The following is a 23,337-nucleotide window of genomic DNA, read 5'->3' as shown; positions in this document are numbered from 1 at the left end:
GATCTCAGAGATGAGGCAGTGCTCCCTCCGGTGGCCCTGCAGGTGCACTGCAGCCTCATAGTCACTACTTTTAAACAAAGGGAATTATATTTAGGAAGTACAAACACTCACGAGTTAGCGATTCACAATTATTTATTAACTTTGAAGCTTGAGACGCATTAAACTGTACTTTTTAAACAATATCTTGAATATTTAGCACACAGCGAACAGGTAGTCGGTAAATACACGTGTAGCACTTCCACCACGTAGGCAAATGGCTTTTTCCACATTTGCTTTTCAGAACCAAATCGCATCAGTTCAGAAACTCTGATCCATCAAACTAAATAGTGCCGTGTGCAAAAGAAAGAGCAGAGCGCGTCAAACCTCACGGAGATGCGTTGCCTGGCAGTAATAGCCGTGTCTAAATAATGCCGTGTTGATGCAGCTCACGCTCTTTAAAGAGACGGGTGAAACCTGATGGCAAACTTTTAGAGTTCAGTTGTGTCTGCGGGCGTGGTTCACTCTCCCAGCGGGTCAGCCGACGTGATCCTCGGGCATCAGAGCGCTGTAAATAATTAGCTCGTGAAGCGATCTGATCGGAGGCCTGTCGCTTTTTATCTCCACTTTTTTTTCTTACTTTGCATTCAGACGACAAGAAGCAGAAAACCGGCCCGATCAACTCATCTTCTAGTCCAATGACGTCAAACTGCAACCCTGACTTCACAGACAGCTAGTCAATAAATCACGTGACAGATTCATATTACATCGAGGCTTTTTAGCTCACAAAGACCTTTTGAAATTGTCTTTTATATTCTTTTGGCAGTTAAACTGACATTTTTACATTTGGAACATGTACAGAATCAGTATAGCTCTGATTAAAAAATAAATCGTAATCTTTTTTTTCTACACCTCGACTCGGGTGAGATCCTGAACCGATGGTTCACACCTCTGCACAACGCTTCCACTGGAATGCACTTAAGAAATCAGACGAGCAGAGACGTGTCTGCAGATTTTTGGTACATTGAAAAGTCACCAGCCTGACCTTTGTCTTATCGAAACCAAACGTACTGTGACTAATCGCAGAGCCACTATTTACATACACAAAACTGAGCCCAGCTGGATTGTGAACTCTAAAGCATCGAGTGACAATCTGGGGCTGCCGTGGTGTGACACGGGGGGGGGGAAAGTATGAAAGAAATACCCACCAGTTCCATACTGGTAATAATCAGAAGCGACTTCAGTTATCTACTATTCTCTAAGAAGCAACTTTTCTAACATTTTAGTACGATTTCTTTTTTCTCTTTCTTTTTAAATGGCAAATGTATCGCACAATGCAGAACAGTGTTTTTCCACTTATATCTTCACATTTTACAGAAAACATTTAGTGACAAAAAGCCAGTAAAAAGAAGTCTGACCAACCGGAAAAACCACAGTAACGACACGGTTACGACACTGCATCTCGGATCTAAAAAAAGGTGTCTGGCAAACAGCTAAACAGGTGAGCGGGTTACAGACGAGGCGAGACACGGGTCTGGGTCGTCGTCTCCCCCGTGAAAAGTTCCTGCCCGTGTGTGTGTGTGTGTGTGTGACGCCCGGCACGAGGCGCTGCTGGTTCCCTTCTGGCTCTTTTCACCAGTGTCTGGACTCCACCAGATCATCTCTCAGGCTCAGTCTCTTCAAAGTCTCGTATCCCACCACGATGAGCACCGACGTGTGCATGGAGGAGATGATGCGGGCGGACAGCCCCTTGGTCAGCGCCCAGACGCCCTCCTCCTCCAGCAGCTGCTTGAACGTCTCCCGGAGAGACGAGCGCCCCTCCACCTGCAGCGGGCGCAACATCCGGTAAATCGGCTTTTATTTGCAGATGCATTTTGATTTATTTTTCATGAAAAGCAAAATCTCACCAAAAAGTCTCATCGGGATGTCGCGCGACATGATTACAAGCTCATAAACGGCTACTTAAGAGACCTTTTTATGCTAAGATTGTTTCATCAACTGCTGTTTTTCAAGTTCTAGAATTAACTTTTCAACCTCGAAGCAACTGACGTGTTTTTATAACGTAAAGTAATTTAAAAATAATCCTCAACATGCAGGTGACCTCCATCTGCTGAGGACGAGTGTGTCACAAGACCAAAAGCTCCACAGTGGAACTTGTTATCGTCGACTTTTTACATGCGCGCAGTTTATCCACCAGAGCTTCGAGGCCTCACAGGGTTCGTACGGTCATGGAAAACCTTGAAAAGTCATGGAATTTTAAAATGTTCATTTCCAGGCCTGGAAAAGTCCTGGCAAAAACGGAAATCATAAAAGTTTTGGAAAAGTCATGGAAATTTGTTTTCATCACATGTTGATTTATGCGGAGTTTAAAATAATTCATATGTTTTTTAAAGAAAGACGCTCAAAATATAAGCCGGCGTACGCTCTCAATACGCAAAATGTTCTAAATTGTTCATGTTTATACCGAGATTTCCGTTTGGTCATGGAAATTTGGTTTAAAGTCATGGAAAAGTCCTGGAAATCCATTGGTCAAAATGTGTAAGAACCTTATCCAATTCGAGTCGAGCAAACTGTGTTATGAAACACGGGGATGTGTTTGTACACGCGGAAGAGAAAGTAAACACATTTCTGCAGACGCTTTCACGACTACAAAAACATCGGTTGACCGAATCCGCCTGTTGCTGCACTATTGTGCAACGCTAGGGACGACGGGGAAGTGTCGCAACGGAGAGAACGAGCCGACTGCGGCTGGATTTGGCGCCGAGAGAGATTACCTCCGTGACGCAGATTCACAGGGAGTTTATGAAATGGTTCTGTAGATCTAGGGATTTATTGACTGTTCTCTCGTCCAAACCAACTCATTTTGGGCGTGTACGCAGTTCTAGTAAACTGTGAATAATCCAGTCTGAGTGTGAATGCTCACCCTGGATTAAGACTAAATTGTGTTGGTTAATAATTAGAGTCTTAGCATTAGCAGACCGTGGCGGCAGCCTGCAGGTGAGAGAGAATGTCCCGTTAACCTGCAGGTGCTTTAAACTTACAGTTGGTGCTATTTGTTTGATATTAGTATTTCGTTATTTTATTGACATGTAGTATCGTTTCATCATTCAGGTTGTTTGCTTATTTAGGTTTAGATATTTTGATATATTAGAATAGCTTTTTCCTTGCGATAGTTTAATTGAATTTGTTGTTTACATATATTTAGTCTTTTGATTTTCTCACTTATTGGGTAACACTGTGGGCTCCTGTGGTTATATGTAGGAGTAGGCAGGTACAGGACCAGCATGCACCTGGGTAGGCCTGGTTTTTTTTGACCAGCGCAGGAGAGGCAGCGTTAGGAGGTCCTTTGTTCTTTGTTTTGTTTATTTAAATAAACAATACTTTCTCTTGGCTGCGTGAACCCCAAACTCACGGCGCGTCAGCGGCAATTTGATTTATATCTGTTTTTCATTTATTGGACAAATTGCCATAAAAATCACATTCTGTATCAATTAAAAACGTCCAAAGTAATAAGACAAATGACGAATTGTAAGAGCGACGGCGTCTTCGGGGAGTTTACCTGTACTCTGGCGCGAACAACATCCATGGGGTTGGTGATGGTGGAGGCGGTCGCCGCCGCCATCGGTCCCGCCAAAGCCTGCAGAATCAGATGGGGACACTCACTCGGCGCCAACAAGGACAGCTGCTCTGGGAACGAAAAGAAAAAGAAGGATGTGTAACAACAAAACAACAACATGCATTTGAGAGTTTAACCCTCCTGTTGCCTTCGGGTCAATTTGACCCCATTCAATGTTTAACCCTCCTGTTACCTTTATATTTTCTAACATATTTTACCCTCGGGGTAAATTCGACCCCAGCAATTAAAACCTCCAGAAAATATTAGAATTAATATTGTTTCCCAAGTTTAAGTGTAAGGTACTTTATGTTTGTTTGTTGACTACCTAAATAGCCCTTTAAATGTATAAAAAAGTTGATATTTCTTATATGTTTGACACAGTGAAAAACAGCCTGGGGTCAAATTGACCCCAAAGAACACCGCCATTAAACATTGAATGGGGTCAAATTAACCCGAAAGGTAACAGGAGGGTTAAGTCAGCCGTTGTCGGGCGTCGACTTACCCGTGTACAGATGATAAAACGGCCACCAGAGGGCACTGTTTGGGATGTACGTGAGAAGCGACGCCACGTAGCCCCTGTAGAACCCCTTAAAGCCGTCGGCTGCGAATATCTGCACCGTGATGTCGCGGCTTTGCCCGAAAATCAGTCTGCGCTTGGTCGTCCCGAGCATCGTTTTGGGTTTGGCCTTGAAGCGGCTCAGGTGCTCCCCCTGGCCTTGCATCATCAGCTGCTGGGACACCACGTCTATCGGCACCGTGATGGTCTGGGCCACCAGGGAAGCCGCCCCGCCGGCCACCACCGACTTCACCGTGTTGCTGGGCGAGTACTGGGCCACGTACTGGCGCACCAGTTCGTAGGTGGTGATGTACGCCTGTCCCGAGATCAGCGTGAGCGTGCTGACCATGAAGCCGCGGTAGAGGCCTCGCGCCCTCGGCCCGCAGGATCTTGCAGAAGGCGTCGAAGGTGCCGGAGTAAAGGGCCTTCCCCTTCTGCACCTGGAGGCGGATCCGGATGAGGCTGGCCGGGTAGACGGTGGCCCTGGTGGTCAAGGTCATGAACACGCCCAGGGAGTAGAACTTCCTCTTGTCCAGGTCCTCCCATTCGATAATTTGGACCGTACCTTTCTGCTGCATGGTGCCGGTTGGCACGGCGTTGAACCCCTAAAGCCACGCATGCACGGTCGTTAGACCTCCAAGTGCCATCACACCTGGAAACGAGAACATTCAGCGTGAGCAAAGCCAACGGGGTCAGGTGCACAAGACCCCGCTGGGTTCACGAATTATTCAGAATTTAGACTGATCCCAGGATGGCTGTCAAGAGGCATTGAAATACCAGATAACACCGAATCAAGTCTATCTGTAACAATACAGGGCTCCCGCACATAGCATAACTTGAATAAGGCTACAACTAATACTTATTTCTCTTATGAATTAATATGCCAATTATTTTCCAGCATAATTGATCAATCATTTGCACAAAACCCCAAACAACTGTTGATATATTCCTGTATATTCAGACTACCTTTATAAATTCCAACGCTGTTAATTTAGTTGACCTTTATTTTAGTGGACCATCACAATAAACCAGGTATATTTCTCTCTCCCACTTTTTGCATCCATTATCTGAGCCGAGATACTTGAGCTGTCTGAGCTCTTTCAACAAATATACACGCAGAATCCATTTAATGACATGCTGCATTATTAAAAGAGTGGAGCTGTGCATGCGTTTAATATTAGTTGTAATATTTAAAAAGGGGCAAGTCAAAGCCGGAAGAACCTCACGGACCCTGAACGGCTCCCTGTGTTATCAGCCACATGCGCAGAGAGTTACGCGCAGCCATTTGCCTCGCAGGCTCCGACACATAACACATATCTCACAACAGACGTTGCGTCCAAGGTCGTGCAAAAAGCGTCGGACAAAATAGGGGAAATTGACTGTTCTGCAAGGATTAGATTAGATTAGCTATATTTTATTCATCCCCAGGGGGGGATTTCTTTGTTGCAGCAGCAAGCATGTTTACAATATATACACAAATACAATAACAAATAAAATAGCTGGGCGTATTACATTTAAAGTTATCGATATTGGTCAAAATGAGGAGGATCTGACCAAAGGTTATTTATTGCAGTGGGCAGGAATGTTCTCCTGTATTCAGAGCGGCGAGGATCACGTGTGACGTAACACTTTAACTACACGTTAGTCAGCGGGCATTGTTTTAAACACCGGCATATAAAAGTCTAATAATCCATTTTGTTGTTGTTTGTGTGTGTGCAGCGGTTGGTGAGAGGGGGGAGGGCGCACGTGCAATGTCACACAGTGTACTCGAGCTGTTTTGGCAGCGAGCTAACAGCACGAGCGCCGCGTACAGCGCGAGAAATAATAAAGACGTTTAACGAGTAAATGTACCTGTAGCTCTTGTTCACCTTCCGCCTCCTGCTCGCTGCTTTGTTGTTAAACTCTGTCGACCCGCTCCGCGACAAGGTGTATCAGGTCTTCCGCCCATTACCTGCTACGAACAATGTAAAAGGTGAAAGGTCACGGGTTGTTGTTTATTTTACTGATGCGTTTTGTTATTGGAATAATAAACGTTTTCTTAGTTTTAAAAAGTCTGAAAACTAGAGTCAGACAGCTAGTCTCCTCGTGCAGGTAATCCCTGTAACGGTTATCGGTTACTGTTGGTACTTACTTAAGCTAGCTTGTTGTTTAATATGGGGACGATGATGCGTTCAGGGCACAATGCGAGTGTAGGGACTTCAAAGAGCAAAGCACGAACAACGAGCAAACAACATTGCAATGGGTTTATATATGAAGCAGTGGCGGATTATATACTTGCTCAGTGCTCAGATCATATACTTAGGAAAGAGTAGGAATACAAATGCTTTCAAATTGTACAAATAAGAAGAACTATCAGATCAATTGTTCACCTTTTTTTTTTTACTAGTTTTTTTTTCTTCTTTTTTTCTGAAGTACCAACATGGGATTACAAACTAAATTGTGTTATGTTGTACAATGAAAATAACTAAAACCTTGAATGTTGTGTCCTTTTGAGTATGTGTGAGTTTTACCGGTATAATTACTATCTTAACTATGTATTGTAGTGCTGTACTTCATCAAACATACTTAGTTATATTACAACACTTATATTTGGAAAAACAGGCAAAGTTGGAGGCACTCAGAAGGCATCTACAAATATCTCTGCGGTCACGTGGGAGCTTTATGACTGCACTCTTTTAAAGTCACACACACATACATTAATTTAATGTATTTACATATTGCAATAGTAATAGATATCATTACATTCTGCTTTTTTCAAAACATAATTCTTTATTTAACAATTTCATAAATTGTCAATAAGAAACATTAAAATGCATTTAGATACATTTAAACTAACATGCATAATTTCATGTAGGACAGACGTTTTTAATAATAATTAAGTAATTATCATCTCGTTATTTTTTACTTCACATGGATTAAAATATCGTTTGAAATTTTCTTTATGTTTTAAAAATATTATTCATGTTCTATACATACTTTTTATGGCTTATTTTAACACTAAATAAATATAGAGCCAGCTTCATGACGCGCTCTCCTAATTCTTTTAAAAATATTTTCTCAGTATTTGCCGAGTGGGTATGGAAGCCCGTTTCCGCCACTGTGAAAAAAAAATTAACATCCTGTAAGTCATAATTATGAGATACTATCTCATAATTATGACTTAACTATCTCATAATTTCGACTTACTATCTCATAATTATGAGATACTATCTCATTATTTCGACTTACTATCTCATAATTATGAGATACTATCTCATTATTTCGACTTACTATCTCATTATTATGACTTAACTATCTCATAATTTCGACTTACTATCTCATAATTATGAGATACTATCTCATTATTTCGACTTACTATCTCATAATTATGAGATACTATCTCATTATTTCGACTTACTATCTCATTATTTCGACTTACTATCTCATAATTATGAGATACTATCTCATTATTTCGACTTACTATCTCATTATTTCGACTTACTATCTCATAATAATGAGATACTATCTCATTATTTCGACTTACTATCTCATTATTTCGACTTACTATCTCATAATTATGAGATACTATCTCATTATTTCGACTTAGATACTGACTGAGGGTGGGGCGTAACAAAGCTATGGAAGCCCGTTTCCGCCACTGTGAAAAAAAAATTAACATCCTGTAAGTCATAATTATGAGGACTTACAGGATGTTAATTTTTTTTTCACAGTGGCGGAAACGGGCTTCCATATAATTATGAGGACTTACAGGAAACGGGCTTCCATAGAAAACGGGCTTCCATAGAAAACGGGCTTCCATAGAAACGGGCTTCCATAAGTGGGCGTGGCAGAGTGGGCGTGGCCGAACACATCTCCGTGCTCTGATTGGTCGGCTCGGTGTTGCCCAGTGGAGTCGCGAAAACGGATCGTGTTGGATTCAGAAGTCATCATGGCGCTCACTCCGCCAGTCGAAGGTAAAGAGCTGTCTTCTGTTAACCCTCACTCAGTCAGCCGTTATCCGAGAGGCTGTTCACCTAAAACAGGAATCGATAAACACATTTAAATACCTTTAAGACGTCTGTCGTTTGCTGTTATCGCTCGTTAAAACAGTCGCTAGCTTGTTGTTATTCGCAGTACAAATAGCTAGCTAGCTGACGCCGAAGGCTCTGCGCAAACGTAACGCTCCTCGCTAGATAAACGTAAACCGTGTGTTTAGGGTTATTTGCCTTGTTTCTTTATCGAGACGTCCAGCCTGTAGCACGATAAGCGAGAGATTGCGCTCCACGATAAGGACCGACTAGCTCGGTGTTAGCTCGCTGGACGTTAGCTGTGTGCCAAAGGGACAGAGACGGGTTCGTGCGTGAGGACAGACCCACTCGCCCTTGTTTGCACCACGTCAGCTCGTCTTTACAATGCGCGTGTTCACAGTTGTGTTGACGGCAAGCAAGAGTGCAAACACCACGAGGATCGGTTTATATTTACACTCGCAAAAAACGGATCTGTTCTGTGTGATCGAGTCTGAAAGGCCGTCGTGAAAATGTCATTGTCAGCCAAAGAAAACTGTAAATCAGATTGTTTTTATATTTGACAGTTAAGTTACCTCACCATAATTGGGTATTTTCAATAAACCATGATTTTCAGTGAAAGCAGGTCGCCCAAAAATGATTTTGCCTCCACACTATCGCGCTATTTATCAACCAGTTTGTCTTTGTTGTGGCTCAAGTCGTAACATATGAAACTGAATATGTTCCATTCACCTCGCTTTGCATTAGTTTTATGGTTCTCAGTTTTTTCTTCTTCATAGTTATTCAAAACACCTGCTGACAAAGGATCACAGTGATGCTGTAAAATGTTGAGCAATAAAACACCAGAGTTATCTTCCTGGGAATTTTCTGACCAAAAGAGGAAAAGTTCCTTTCAAAAAGGTTGAATGCATATTTTCTTTGGATGTTTAAATTGTTTAACATACATTTTATTCTAAATACGTCGCAGACGCTGTCCTGAAACCAGGATTTAGAGAAAGAAATGTAAATTTTTATTATCCCAATGGGGCAAAAAGTTCTTTAAGGAGTTATATTAAGGAGCAGTGGGCTGCACTGAAGCGCCCGGGGAGCGACTTATGGTTCAGTGCCTTGCTCAAGGACACTTCGATATGCAGCTTATGGGGAGTTAAAAAGATAGATTATAAAGTTAAAAAGCTAGATTATAAAACCGTAGTTGTTTTGCCTGTTTCTCTGGCAGCAGTGATCATCCTCTTGTTGCTTTGCCTCGAGAGGACATACTGCAGATTAAATAGTTATTGTAACCTCATTTGTGTCTTTCACATTGGTTTATCAGATGTGTAGGACTCACTTCAAACCAGTCCTCTGATGTGTGCGCTCACGTCTTTCCCATGAGTTTCACTGTCGCTCGATGGATCTCAGCGGGGAGGCGTGAGGAGAGTCTTCCTCTTATTTATTCAGTGAATGCGTCGCAGGATTTAGGAAACCAAACCTACAGTACAAGGAAAAAGACAATATATAGCATTCTACACACTATTTCATTCAGATTGAGTCTAGTGTGTTTTACAGAGTTTCTGTTTCACAATCATCACACAATTGATACTTTTAAATCTAGTAACTCGAGAGTTGATGTCCTCTTGAGAGACCAGCCAGGAGAGCTGCGCCAAGATTAAAGAAATAACAGTCTATAGGAGCTCAGCACTGGCTTTGTGTAAAATAAATGAATACGAAAAGTAGAATATCATCGACGTTGAAGAGCTGGGGGCTAAATATAGTTCACAAAGGAAGAAAAGAGACCAAGAGATTGTTTTCTTTTCTTTTTTCTGTCTGCATTTACATTTTGCCCCAAAATGCACTGTTCATTGTTACATCATCCAAGAAGCTTATTGACACGACAGTTTAATTTAAAGTGTGGCCATTCTGCTCAGCGACTTACGACCACTAATACAATATGGTATGTGATAAACCAATTCTATGGACGCACTGTTTGTTCACAAACGGCTCAGAAGATCTGAGGCCTCCTGGTACTTTGTTGCGAGACGACTTAAGCCTCGTCCGTGCTTTAAACGACGTGTTTTTAATGAGATCTCCACCGTCTCAGTGTTGTTAGTGAGGTAGTTAACTATATATATTAAAGTTTTATGGAGTAAACCTGTCCAACATGCTGAGTTACAAAGAAAAACGAGATGACGTCACCTTTCCTGTACTTGTCCACACGATTAGGTTGCATAACTAAATGTGTGTCTCCCCTCTGCAGAGCACCCGTACAGCCGTCTAATCGACACCCTGAAAGACGGCAAGATCAAGTTCTTCAATCCACAGAAACTAAATGATCCGAGATATGGTGAGTTCAGCCCCTCTGGCTAAAAGAAAGGGCGCATATCTAGACACGCATGTCTCGACCTTCTCCAGGTGGCATTTATTTTACTCTGATGTGCACAACGAAGAAGAAGTAGTACGACGTCGTGCATTAGAAATCTATGTCAGCATACGGAGCTATTGCTTAGTAAAGTTGTGTTTACCACACACGTGTGTCGCAAGATAGCGGTGTAAACACGTATGCATGTGAAAAGTCGGTAGTCTTAACACCATTGTAAATATACCTGTGTGTGTATACACATCTATATTTAATTCTGAATTAACCTATGAGAGCCTTTTAAAACATTTCTTTAACTAGAACGGGCACTCGGTAGAGCGCATACCTTCGCATATCACAAGATTGGGCATTGAATTATGAACATTTTGGCATTAGTTGCATGCCAATTGGATAGAAATTGACCGTGCTATGGTAAAAAGAAGATGTTGACCTTTTCATGACCTTGACCTTTGACATGATCAATCCCAAACATTTAATCAAGTGGTCCCCGGATAATAACCAATCATCCCACCAAATTACATGTGATTCAAGAAGATTTTGACCTTTTCATGACCTTGACTTTTGACCCGATCGACCCCAAAATTTAATCAAATGCTCCCCGGATAATAACCAATCATCCCACCAAATTGCATGTGATTCAAGAAGATTTTGACCTTTTCATGACCTTGACCTTTGACCCGATCGATCCCAAAATCGAATCAAATGGTCCCCGGATAATAACCAATCATCCCACCAAATGTCATGCGATTCGGTTTAATACTTTTTGAGTTATGCGAGTAACACGCATACAAATAAATAAATACATGGCGATCAAAACATAACGTTCATAACATTTTCAATGCGAAGGTAACAAGGACAGTAAGCGGTTAATAAATAATCTGATTTATTTACACATTGTTATCTGTACAAAATTAACCCGGCACATTTTTTTTGTTTTTCTTCCGCGTGTAGACAAGCTGCCTCTGTCCATCCGGGTCTTACTGGAGGCAGCGATCCGTAACTGCGACGGTGTCTACACCAAAGAAGAAGACGTCCAGAACCTTCTGGACTGGCAGCGGCAGCAGAATAAAGCCGAGGTGCCGTTCTCTCCGGCGCGAGTCCTTCTTCAGGACTTCACGTGAGTTTCGCGAGGACTTGGGGTTGAGTGGGCGTGTCAGATCTCGTGTCGTCACGATCTTTCTTTTCATTCCTTTTGACATGAAGAAGTTATTAATATCGTCACGCTCTGAGCTATAAAAGTGACGCTGAGGTTGATTTATTGGTGACCTTTGACAGTGGTATTCCTGCCATGGTGGACCTGGCAGCCATGAGGGACGCCGTGGCCAAACATGGCGGCGACCCCGGACTGGTCAACCCGAAGTGCCCCACAGACCTCATCGTAGACCACTCATTACAGATCGACTACAGCAAATGGTGTGTTTGTGTGTATATTATCCTTTTTATATACACTACCGTTCAAAGGTTTGGGGTCATCCAGACAATTTTTTGTCTTCCATGAAAACTCACTTTTATTTATCAAATGAATTGAAAATTGAATAGAAAATATAGTCAAGACATTGACAAGGTTAGAAATAACTAGAATGGGCACTCGGTAGAGCGCATACCTTCGCATATCACAAGATTGGGCATTGAATTATGAACATTTTGGCATTAGTTGCATGCCAATTGGACAAAAATGTATCGTGCTATGGTAAAAAAAGAGTTTGACCTTTCCATGACCTTGACCTTTGACCCGATTGATCCCAAAATCTAATCAAATGGTCCCCGGATAATAACCAATCATCCTACCAAATTTCATGCGATTCAAGAAAATGTTGACCTGTTCATGACCTTTGACCTTGACCTTTGACCCGATCGATCCCAAAATCTAGTCAATTGGTCCCCGGATAATAAACAATCATCCCACCAAATTTCATGCGATTCGGTTCAATACTTTTTCAGTTCTGCGAAAGATTTTGACCTGTTCATGACCTTTGACCCGATCGATCCCAAAATCTAATCAACTGGTCCCGACCCGATCGATCCCAAAATCTAATCAACTGGTCCCCGGATAATAAACAATCATCCCACCAAATTTCATGTGATTCGGTTCAATACTTTTTGAGTTCTGCGAAAGATTTTGACCTGTTCATGACCTTTGACCCGATCGATCCCAAAATCTAATCAACTGGTCCCCGGATAATAAACAATCATCCCACCAAATTTCATGCGATTCGGTTCAATACTTTTTGAGTTCTGCGAAAGATTTTGACCTGTTCATGACCTTTGACCCGATCGATCCCAAAATCTAATCAACTGGTCCCCGGATAATAAACAATCATCCCACCAAATTTCATGCGATTCGGTTCAATACTTTTTGAGTTTTGCGAATAACACGCATACAAATAAATAAATACACGGCGATCAAAACATAACCTTCCGGCATTTTCAATGCGAAGGTAATGATTAATATTTTAAATATTAATTTTGTTCTACAAACTTCAAGCTCAAAGGAAGGCCAGTTGTATAGTTTATATCACCAGCATAACTGTTTTCAGCTGTGCTAACATAATTGCACAAGGGTTTTCTAATCATATTAGTCTTCTAAGGCGATTAGCAAACACAATGTACCATTAGAACACTGGAGTGATAGTTGATGGAAATGGGCCTCTATACACCTCTGGAGATATTTCATTAGAAACCAGACGTTTCCACCTAGAATAGTCATTTACCACATTAACAATGTATAGTGTGTATTTCTGATTAATGTTATCTTTATTGAAAAAACAGTGCTTTTCTTTGAAAAATAAAGACATTTCTAAGTGACCCCAAACGTTTGAACGGCAGTGTACAAACGGTGAGCTAAAGAACGGGTGGACTTAAAGTTACACACCACTTTTATAGTTGGTGACACTTTTTTCTGAATTCGTGAAACTGACTTTTTGTCTGTATATACTGGAACAGCTTTGTTCTTCTCGTGAAGTATTCTGTAAGATAACGTGAGTTTGTTGTCCTCGCAGTGCCATACAGAATGCACCAAACCCCGGCGGAGGCGACGGTCCAAACCCAAGCCCGGGTCCTTCCCGCGCCACGCCCTCCAGGCGAGGCTCGCAGTGCGGGAGCCAGCGGGGCTCCTGCAGCAAAGCCATCGGCAGTGACCCTCCGGCCTCCCCCGGAGCCTCGGTGCAGCAGATCGAGAACTCTCCCCTCCTCTGCCCTTTCCACCTGCAGCCGGTGTCTGAGTGAGTGTTCCTGTGAGAAGGAATGCGGGTTCTCGCTCTCTCACGGCTACTGGAACGGCAGTTTTCTTCATTAATAGGGAGCGCTTAGATGTGATGCGTAGAAATGGATTTCACAACCTTAAAACCAGAAGAAAAACGGCCACATGGTCATTCTCCTCCTTTCTCAAGCGACATAATTATATATCTGTAACAAGCGTTTCATTTAACTAACGACACGCGTAGCCTTTGGCCGTTTTTGCTAAACGTCTGCACCTTTTGTTAAATGAATTATTCTCATGTTCCAACAGGAATTAGTTTAATTGTGTCGTTATGACGGTATTTTTTAATTTCACCACATGTTTACACGCCTTTTTTAAAAAGTTGACATGTTGTCACCGATTGACCCGGAGTTCCCCTTCAGCGCGTCTCGTGTTGATTTGTTCTCTTTGCTGCAGCACGGACACCGCTCTGAAGACTCAGGAAGTGGAGCTCAGCCGAAACAAAGAGCGGCTTCAGTTCTTTAAGGTACGGGAAACGGGGAAATCTTTAATTTTTACATCCGAGGTGAAGGACAAAGTGCATCTCATTCCTTTAATCCCCGTCAAGAAGTAGTCCGAAGTAAAGTCAGCCTGCTGCTGGCTGAAAGACTAAAACAGAAAGGTCAAACTATTGTATTATTCAACATTTTTGTAACAAAGAACTGGCTTGTATATTTTATTCGTCAAACAAAAAAAAGTATTTTCTCCTTCCTGAGAATGTTCTGGAGCTTTCAGCGAAAAGTACAATAACTGGTCTCCCACTTGAGAGAACGGAACAAACCCGCGGCTGTACTCTTTCTTTATTTCTCTCCTCCTCCTCCTCCTCCTCCTCCTCCTCCTCCTCTTCTCCCCGGCCACACAGTGGTGTTCCAAAGCCTTTAAGAATGTGAACGTGGTTCCTCCGGACGTGGGCGCGGTCCACCAGGTGAACCTGGAGTATCTGTCCAGAGCGATCCAGGTCACCGACGGGTTCGTCTACCCAGACAGCGTGGTGGGAACCGACTCCCACACCACCATGATCAACGGCCTGGGCATCCTGGGCTGGGGTAAACACACACACACACACACACACACACACACACACACACACATGGTTCTCACACAGCCGTTGACATATTTGGGAAGTTAATTGATAAAAAGACAGCGTTGTTCCTGCTTTCCTCCACCAGGTGTTGGGGGAATTGAGTCCGAAGCGGTGATGCTGGGCCAGCCGGTGACTCTGACCCTCCCTCACGTGGTGGGCTGTAAACTCGTGGGCTCCATCAACCCTCTGACCACCTCCATCGACATCGTCCTCGGCATCACGAAGGTGACACTGCGCCTCTTCTTCTTCTTATCGGGATGTCGCTTCTTCTCGGTGAGACGCCCAAAATGGCCGCCTCACTCGTGAAGGACTGACGGATAGTTTGGACTCTTCAAAAAGGGACACGGGGTTCACTGCAGAACCAATGGCTCAACCGACAGGAAGAGCTCTTCTTCTTCTTTTCCTTCTACTTTTTCTTCTTCTTCTCCTCCATCTTCTACTTCTTTTCCTTCTTTTCCTTCTTCTTCTCCTTTTCCTACTCCATCTTCTTTTTCTTTTCCTTCTTCTTTTTCTCTTCTTTTCCTTTTTTTTCTTTCTTCTTCTTCTCCTACTCCATCTTCTTTTCCTTCTTCTTTTTCTCTTCTTCTTTTTCTTCTCCTACTCCATCTTCTTCTTCTTCTCCTCCTACTCCATCTTCTTCTTCTTCTTCGCCCCTCGTCGTGCACCAATCGTATCTCCCGCATTTGTTTTTCCAGCACCTGCGGCAAGCCGGGATCGCCGGGAAGTTCGTGGAGTTCTTCGGCCCCGGCGTCTCCCAGCTCTCGGTCCCCGACCGGACCACCATCGCCAACATGTGCCCGGAGTACAACGCCACCGTCAGCTTCTTCCCCGTGGACCGCGTCACCCTCAAGCACTTTAAAAAGACGAGTGAGTCGGCCCGGAGCGACGCACGCGGCTCGTTGAGAGTCCCGGTGTTGCGTTCCGTTCAGCCAACATGTCGTCATTTTCCTTCCAGATTTCACCGAGGAGAAACTCGAATTACTGGAGTCTTACATGCGAGCTGTGAAACTTTTCCGGAGCTACGAAGAGGCCTCAGAAGACCCCCAGTACTCTGAGGTAATGCGTCAAACCTGCCGCGACTGACAAAAGATGTCGATATTTATGATGTATGAAGTTTTCTTTTTTAGTAAAACAAAGTGTTTCATGATTCAGAACACAGACACATTGGTGGTGGTTTAACATTCAAACAATTCCAATATTTTCTTTGTGCCCAACTGTCATATTTTCAAGATTAGCCGCGGTAGCAGCACTAGATTAATGACATTTTTCTACAGGGTTCGTACGTCATGGAAACCCTGGAAAAGTCATGGAAATTTAAATGGTCATCTCCAGGCCTGGAAAAGTCATGGAAAAAACTTAAATCATCAACGTTTTGGAAAAGTCATGGAAATTAGTTATAATCACATGTTCATTTACGCCGAGTTTGAAATAATTAATATATTTTTTACAGAAAGACGCTCAAAATATAAGCCGGTGTACGCTCTCAATACGCAACATTTTCTAAATTTGTCATGTTTATACCGAGATTTCAGTTTGGTCATATGGAAATTTGATTTAACGTCATGGAAAAGTCCTGAAAAGTCATGGAAATCCATTGGTCAAAATGTTTAAGAACCCTGTTTCTAATGACGTGAAAACCGTTCATCTCTGTGCAGGTGATCGAGATCAACCTGAGCTCCATCGTGCCCTACGTCAGTGGACCGAAGAGGCCCCAGGACCGAGTGGCGGTCAGCAGCATGAAAGAAGACTTCCAGAGTTGTCTGAATGAGAAAGTAAACAAAAGAAAATACACCATAACACTTTTTTTTAATCTTGATGCCTACGTCTCGTTCTTTAGGAGAGGAACCGAGTGTACAGACGGGCGAAGATACTCGGGGCGCTTTTGGAAAACATTGCCTTGACAAAAAGAGAAATAAAAAATACATTCGGCGCCTCAAGGCATTTTAGAAGCGTCACGAATACTCGCCTGAAATTATTATACGGCCGAGGGCTTTTATTGTGACAGGTAAGAACGGGAGGAGTAGGTGTGGTCTGCGTCGCCGTTGTTTACCTTTGCATTGAAAATGCGGACGGTTATGTTTTGATCGCTGTGTATTTATTTATTTATTTGTATGCGTGTTACTCGCATAAGTCAAAAAGTATTAAACCGAATCGCATGAAATTTGGTGGGATGATTGGTTATTATCCGGGGACCATTTGATTAGATTTTGGGGTCAAAGGTCAAGGTCATGGAAAGGTCAAAATCTTCTTTTTACCATAGCACGGTCAATTTTTATCCAATTGGCATGCAACTAATGCCAAAATGTTCATAATGCAATGACCAATCTTGTGATATGCGAAGGTATGCGCTCTACCGAGTGCCCGTTCTAGTTTAATATGAAATGATGAATACAGTTTCTTGAGTCGGACGATGAAGCCTCTCCATGGCTGTTTCCTAAATAGAAGCTGATTGGTTGATGGCTTTTTTCAAATTGACCTTATTCCAGTATGAGGCTTTTTTCGCATGACAGAAACAACAGTTTTAAACAAACTGCAAATTTATACCGCGCACACAAAAACTCCACTCGTGAGTGAAGGCTTTCCCACTCCTGTCTCACGCCGACGCCGTGATGAAGGTGATGCAGGTGATGCAACGAGTCCCCTCCCCGCCTCTGCCTGCAGGTCGGCTTCAAAGGCTTCCACGTCTCCAAGGAGAAGCAGGACAAGCGCGTCCCTTTCCTGCACGGCGGTCAGGAGTACCAGCTGGCCCACGGCTCGCTGGTCATCGCCGCCGTCATCAGCTGCACCAACAACTGCAACCCGTCCGTCATGCTGACGGCAGGTAAAGAGTCGAAAGATCTCTGAAAATATTCCCTCGTTCGTCTTTGAATGAGCGCGTCTGTCTCCTTCTTCCCCCCCAGCCTCAAAATGAATCCCCTGTTTTGTGTCTCTGAACTCGCTGTCGTGGCTACTTTACAGAACGCATCCGTTTTTGTTGTTGTTGTGTTTCACAGGTCTACTGGCCAAGAAGGCTGTGGAGGCGGGGCTTGTTGTCAAGCCTTATATCCGGACCAGCTTGGCTCCTGGAAGTGGCATGGTCACTCACTACCTCAACACCAGTGGAGTCCTGCCTTACTTTAGCCAGCTGGGGTAAGCGTGTGTACACAGTGGACACACACACACACACACACACACACACACCAGGGCAATGACCTGGGAAACCATTGGTTTAAGTTTGCTCAGCTCTGGTTTTGGAGGATTTAGTTTGTGGCCCTGTTGGATTGCACCACATTTTCCTGACGGGTGTTTCTATTATTTTGTCCACCCTATTTACGGGTTCAACAAACCCCTCCTCGGAGCAAGAGAGAGTGAGAGAGAGAGAGAGAGAGAAAGAGAGAGAGAGCGAGTGAGCGAGAGAGAGAGAGTGAGAGCGAGTGAGCGAAAGCGAGAGAGAGTGAGCGAGAGAGAGAGGTATTGCGAAACAGTTTAAAAGTCTTGAACGAGTTCATTTTTCTTGGGACGTAAAAAATGTGTAAATTCGTTGCTAGGAGACCTCTGTAGTGCCGTCCAATCAGACGCAGCCTACTGCGTAACCAGGAAATGAGTTTCCCTCACGGACGAACCGGGAGCCTCGACCAATCGACGTTGACCCGCTCACAGATGTGCTCAGAGTTTGCGCGATGGTTTAATTCCTTCCCTCTTTGCCTCCCAGGTTTGAGGTGAGCGGTTACGGCTGCGCCACCTGCGTCGGCAACACGGCGCCGCTGCCCGACGCCGTCGTGGACGCGATCAAACAGGTGAGACCTCCGCCACGCGACTCGGCCTCGCGCCGCTCCCCGTCGACCTCGCCGCTGACGGCCGGCGCTCCGCTGTGTGTTCCAGGGGGACCTGGTGGCCTGCGGCGTGCTGTCCGGCAACAGGCACTTTGAAGGGCGCCTGTGCCACTGCGTGCGCGCCAACTACCTGGCCTCGCCGCCCCTGGTGGTGGCGTACGCTCTGGCGGGGACGGTGGGGATCGACTTCGAGAAGGAGCCCGTGGGTAAGGAGGGGGCTCTCTACAGGGCGGCGACGTTTAGGGAACCAGAGAGCATTGTGGGTAGTTTAAGTGTCTAAGCCGCCGAGTCATCGGGAGGAGGTTCTATCCGTCATCCATTTACGGGTTTTAGACTTCAACCCTTGTAACGTGCAGCGCCCTGTGGTTGTTGTGGAAGGTGTGACCTCGGAGGGGAAGGAGGTGTTTCTCTGTGACATCTGGCCCACCAGGGAGGAGGTGCAGCAGACGGAGGAGGACACCGTCATCTGCTCCATCTTCAGGGATCTCAGGGGCCGGATGGAGGTGAGAACACCACCCGGCTGCTTTCACTTCACATCCTTCAAATGGAGTAAATGAGTGATTCCCACTCTCTCTCTCTCTCTCTCTCTCTCTCTCTCTCTCTTGCGCTCTCTCTCTTGCTCTCTCTCTTGCGCTCTCTCTCTCACTCGCTCTCTCTCTTGCACTCTCTCTCACTCGCTCTCTCTTGCTCTCGCTCTCTCTTTCTCTCTTGCGCTCTCTCTCGCTTGCTCTCTCTCTCTCTCACTTGCTCTCGCTCTCTCTTTCTCTCTTGCGCTCTCTCTCTCACTCGCTCTCTTGCTCTCTCTCTCACTTGCTCTCTCGCTCTCTCTCTTGCTCTCACTCGCTCTCTCTCTTGCTCTCTCTCTCTTGCTCTCTCTCTCTCTCGCTCTCTCTCTCTTGCGCTCTCTCTTGCTTGCTCTCTCTCTCGCTCTCTCTCTTGCGCTCTCTCTCTCGCTCTCTCGCTCTCTCGCTCTCTCTCTCTTGCGCTCTCTCTTGCTTGCTCTCTCTCGCTCTCTCTCTTGCTCTCTCTTGCGCTCTCTCTCTTGCTCTCGCTCTCTCTTTCTCTCTTGCGCTCTCTCACTCTTTCTCTATCTTGCTCTCTTGCGCTCTCTCTCGCTTGCTCTCTCTCGCTCTCTCTTGCTCTCGCTCTCTCTTTCTCTCTTGCGCTCTCTCACTCTCTCACTCTTTCTCTCTCTCTTGCTCGCTCTCTTGCTCTCTCTCTCGCTCTCTCTCTTGCTCTCTCTTTCGCTCACTCTCTCTCGCTCTCTCTCTCTCTCCCTCCCTCCCTCTCTCCCCCCCCCCACAGAAAGGGAACTCCATGTGGAACAACATTGAATGTCCAGATTCGGTTCTCTTCCCGTGGGATCACAAGTCCACGTATATCCGCTCGCCGTCCTTCTTCAGCAAGTTGGTGAGTCTCCAGAACCTTTTTGTGGGAGTCGCATACAAACGGCTACAGGCTTGACAATAATACCCCCCCCCCTCTCGCTCTCTCTCTCTCTTTCTCCCTCTCAGAGCAAAGAGGTGCCGCCTCCCCCGTCGATAGAGAACGCTCACGTTCTGCTGTTCCTCGGGAACAAAGTGCTGACGGACCACATCTCGCCGGCGGGCAGCATCGCCCGGGTCAGCGCCGCCGCCAAGTACCTGCTGAGCAAACGGTCGGTTTCCAATGATGCACTTTATTTACCGTCCTACATTAAGATACTTGTTCCTCCAGAAACTACTGGTTGGAATAGTGACGTTTGTTATTTATTTAGATTTTGGAGAAGATAATGTCGATAAAGAGACGTGAATGAGCGGTTGTACATCTTCAACCGAGACACAGTAGAATAGAATCACCTCTTTAAAAAGATTATGACGAATAAAAAAGAGACTCGAAGTCGGGGAAGGACGTATGAAGTGTCGTCGCTGGGCAAATGTAATAATAATATCTCTTTTGGTTATTTCCCCTCAGTTTGACGCCGCGGGAGTTCAACTCGTACGGCGCCCGCCGAGGGAACGACGCGGTGATGACCAGAGGAACGTTCGCCAGCATCAAGCTCCAGAACCGCTTCATCGGCAAACCGGGCCCCAAAACCCTGCACATCCCCTCAGGCCAGACGGTGAGCGGGAGGTTGTTGTTTTTTAAGACCGGTGACCCCGAGGCGGGCTTCGTGTGCAACGTCAAAGACGATGTCCTTGTTTATCTTTTTTCCGTCAGATGGACGTCTTCGAGGCGGCCGATCGCTATCAGAAAGACGGCGTTCCCCTCATCATCCTGGCAGGAAAAGACTACGGCTCGGGGAACTCCAGGGACTGGGTCGCCAAAGGACCATACCTGCTGGTAAACTGCAGCACACACACACACAGGACGCCTCTCACTTGTTTTTTTTTTGCCGCTCACCTGCGCGTCTCCTCCCGTCTTCAGGGGGTTCGCGCGGTCATCGCCGAGAGCTTCGAGAAGCTGCACAAGAGCCAGCTGGTGGGGATGGGCATCATGCCGCTCCAGTTTCTGCCCGGCGACAGCGCCGACTCGCTGGAGCTCAGCGGCAAGGAGAGGTTCAGCATCGCCCGGCCCGACAGCCCGAGGCCCCGGCAGCAGCTCACAGTGGAGGTGGATAACTGACCGCTCTTGTTTCATGGTTTTATCGTTTGTTTGGATCCGAGTCGTTCCTTCCTGGTGAAATTCATTTTATTGATGTGGTTCTCAGTGGATGTGGAAGTGTGAAACTATAAGCACAATACTTGGTTCACAGTATATATATATATATATATATTTTAATGTATTTATTTATTTATATATATTTATATATATATATGTAATAGATATTTTTTTATGTTTTTATTTATATATATTTATATATGTATATATATATAATAGATATTTTTGAATGTACTTATTTATAGATATTTATATATATATATAATATATTTTATTTATTTATTTTTTAAAATATATTTTGTGTGTGTGTATGAATATATATATATATATTATTATTGATGATAATGCACATTAGGGATCAAAGAGCAAATATTTACATTTTCTTTTTATGTGTTAATTGGTTTACGGTTGTAAAGAAGAAAACAGGAAAGTAAAATAGAAAAAAACAAAAGTAAAAAAAGAAAGAAATAAAAGATACAAATAACAACAAAGGCTAAACAAAATGGTTGACAGTATTTAACAGAATTAAAGCGACATAGATTTTTGTCCACTAAAGAGTGTAGGGGGGGGGGTAAACCCGATTGGACCGGTTCAGTGACGGCGTTCCTCTCTTCTCTCCTCCAGACCAGCCAAGGGAAGTCCTTCTCCGTCACCGCGCTGTTCGACACGGAGATGGACGTCACGTACTTCCGACACGGCGGCCTCCTGCGATACGTCGCTCGGACTTTGCTCTGAAGCCCGACGGCGCCCGGCGGTTCTTCATCATCATCTTAAATTATGACGAAGAGCGACACGGATGGCGAGCGGCGATGAACCGCTTCAGACTTTTGGAGTCGTATTTTCGTTCTCGACCTGAGCTCCCCGTGACTTTCTTCGGGAACGTTTCTCCTCGGGAGAAGACGACCCGTGACATTCGCTCAACGAGGAGCCTGAACCCGACGCGACCTTTTGAAACATCTTTTTAATTATTCTTTTATGTTTTTATTGTGTCGGAGGCTGGATTATTGCTGCGTGCCGAGGGGACATTTGTCATAAAGTTTCTGCTTCTGTTGTCGCCTAGAGAGACGTCGATGGAGCTCGGCTCGGCGGCTTCAATACTTCATTTTTTTTAAAGGCTATTTCCTGTTTTTACCAACATCCAAGTAAAGTCTCATTTTGCAGAATTGACGTCGTTCTGGGGGAAATGTGAAATCCCTCTTGGCGTCATCACTCGGCTACATAAACATGTCCCCACCCCCCACCCCCCCCCCCCCCCCGACGGCTTTCCATTAAAGGTAAATTATAAATCACGAAAGTTTTCTTGTCCTTAATAAACCCATTAATAATAATCCATAACGGTTTGATGCCTTTTTGAGCCAAAACAAAGACACATTTTGTCTTCGTACCCAAAGAATTAAATATGACCAAAATGCAATATTCTCGTTGTTCTGGCCGTAGAGGTTTTGTTTTTGTTTTGAAGGATCACAACAGACGGCCTTAAACCTCTCCGAGAGCTTTTAAATCTCTTCCTGCGGCCGCAGCGCTCGCCGGGGATTGCAGAGGCGTTTAATTAAAAGGTTTGAAACCGATGCATTGTGGGTAATGTTGGCGCCAGGGTTTGAGGAGAGAAACGCGTGTGGAGTACGGCAAGAAAAAGCAAATTACTATTTCTATATTTTTTTACATATTCTCACTTTTAAAAATATATTTTAATTTTTTTACTCTTCCCGGTCGTGACTCCGATGTGGAGTTAAAAACTGCTTTAAAGTTCCGCGTCATCATGTCGTCGGTGTTTCTCACTTAGACTTCTGTCACTCCTTGAATATAAATAAAGCTCTTTGCTTGAGGAGAGATTCAAATCAATTGTAGTGAATAGAAATGATGATAAATGCTCATTTTTCCAGTTTCCAGCCTTCACGCTTTTATATATATAGTTATTTATTTCTAATATAAATATATATATTATAAATATATATGTACATATTTTTATTATATATATATTTTAATTATATATATTATTAATAATATATTATAAAAATATACTTTCGTATATATTATTTAAAAATATATATATAATAA

General features: G+C 44.2%; 2 protein-coding genes across 2 annotated transcripts; one reads left to right on the top strand and one right to left on the bottom strand.

Annotated features, from left to right (window-relative positions):
• Nucleotides 1-114: 114 nt before the first annotated feature.
• On the bottom strand, nt 115-6,382 carry slc25a44a (solute carrier family 25 member 44a). Its single transcript, XM_056417567.1, is given in 5 exon segments — nt 115-1,800; nt 3,536-3,663; nt 4,095-4,519; nt 4,521-4,800; nt 6,000-6,382. Coding segments are annotated over 4 exon segments (951 nt in total). The 5' UTR covers nt 4,727-4,800; nt 6,000-6,382; the 3' UTR covers nt 115-1,608.
• Nucleotides 6,383-8,026: 1,644 nt separating this feature from the next.
• Nucleotides 8,027-23,104, top strand: ireb2 (iron-responsive element binding protein 2). The gene is made up of 22 exons (XM_056417146.1): nt 8,027-8,101; nt 10,386-10,472; nt 11,457-11,622; nt 11,781-11,918; nt 13,505-13,726; nt 14,161-14,230; nt 14,606-14,789; nt 14,913-15,052; nt 15,523-15,694; nt 15,783-15,883; nt 16,483-16,599; nt 17,489-17,648; nt 17,821-17,956; nt 18,519-18,603; nt 18,689-18,845; nt 19,018-19,142; nt 19,945-20,049; nt 20,154-20,296; nt 20,593-20,740; nt 20,839-20,961; nt 21,046-21,231; nt 21,904-23,104. Exons 1-22 carry the CDS (start codon nt 8,077-8,079, stop codon nt 22,012-22,014), a joined length of 2,901 nt encoding a protein of 966 aa, XP_056273121.1. The 5' UTR covers nt 8,027-8,076; the 3' UTR covers nt 22,015-23,104.
• Nucleotides 23,105-23,337: the final 233 nt, after the last annotated feature.

Source organism: Pseudoliparis swirei, chromosome 6, assembly GCF_029220125.1.
Source record: "Pseudoliparis swirei isolate HS2019 ecotype Mariana Trench chromosome 6, NWPU_hadal_v1, whole genome shotgun sequence".
Lineage (NCBI taxonomy): Eukaryota > Metazoa > Chordata > Actinopteri > Perciformes > Liparidae > Pseudoliparis > Pseudoliparis swirei.
The sequence above is the reverse complement of the archived record's forward strand: the minus strand, read 5'-3'. Positions and strand labels throughout refer to the sequence as shown.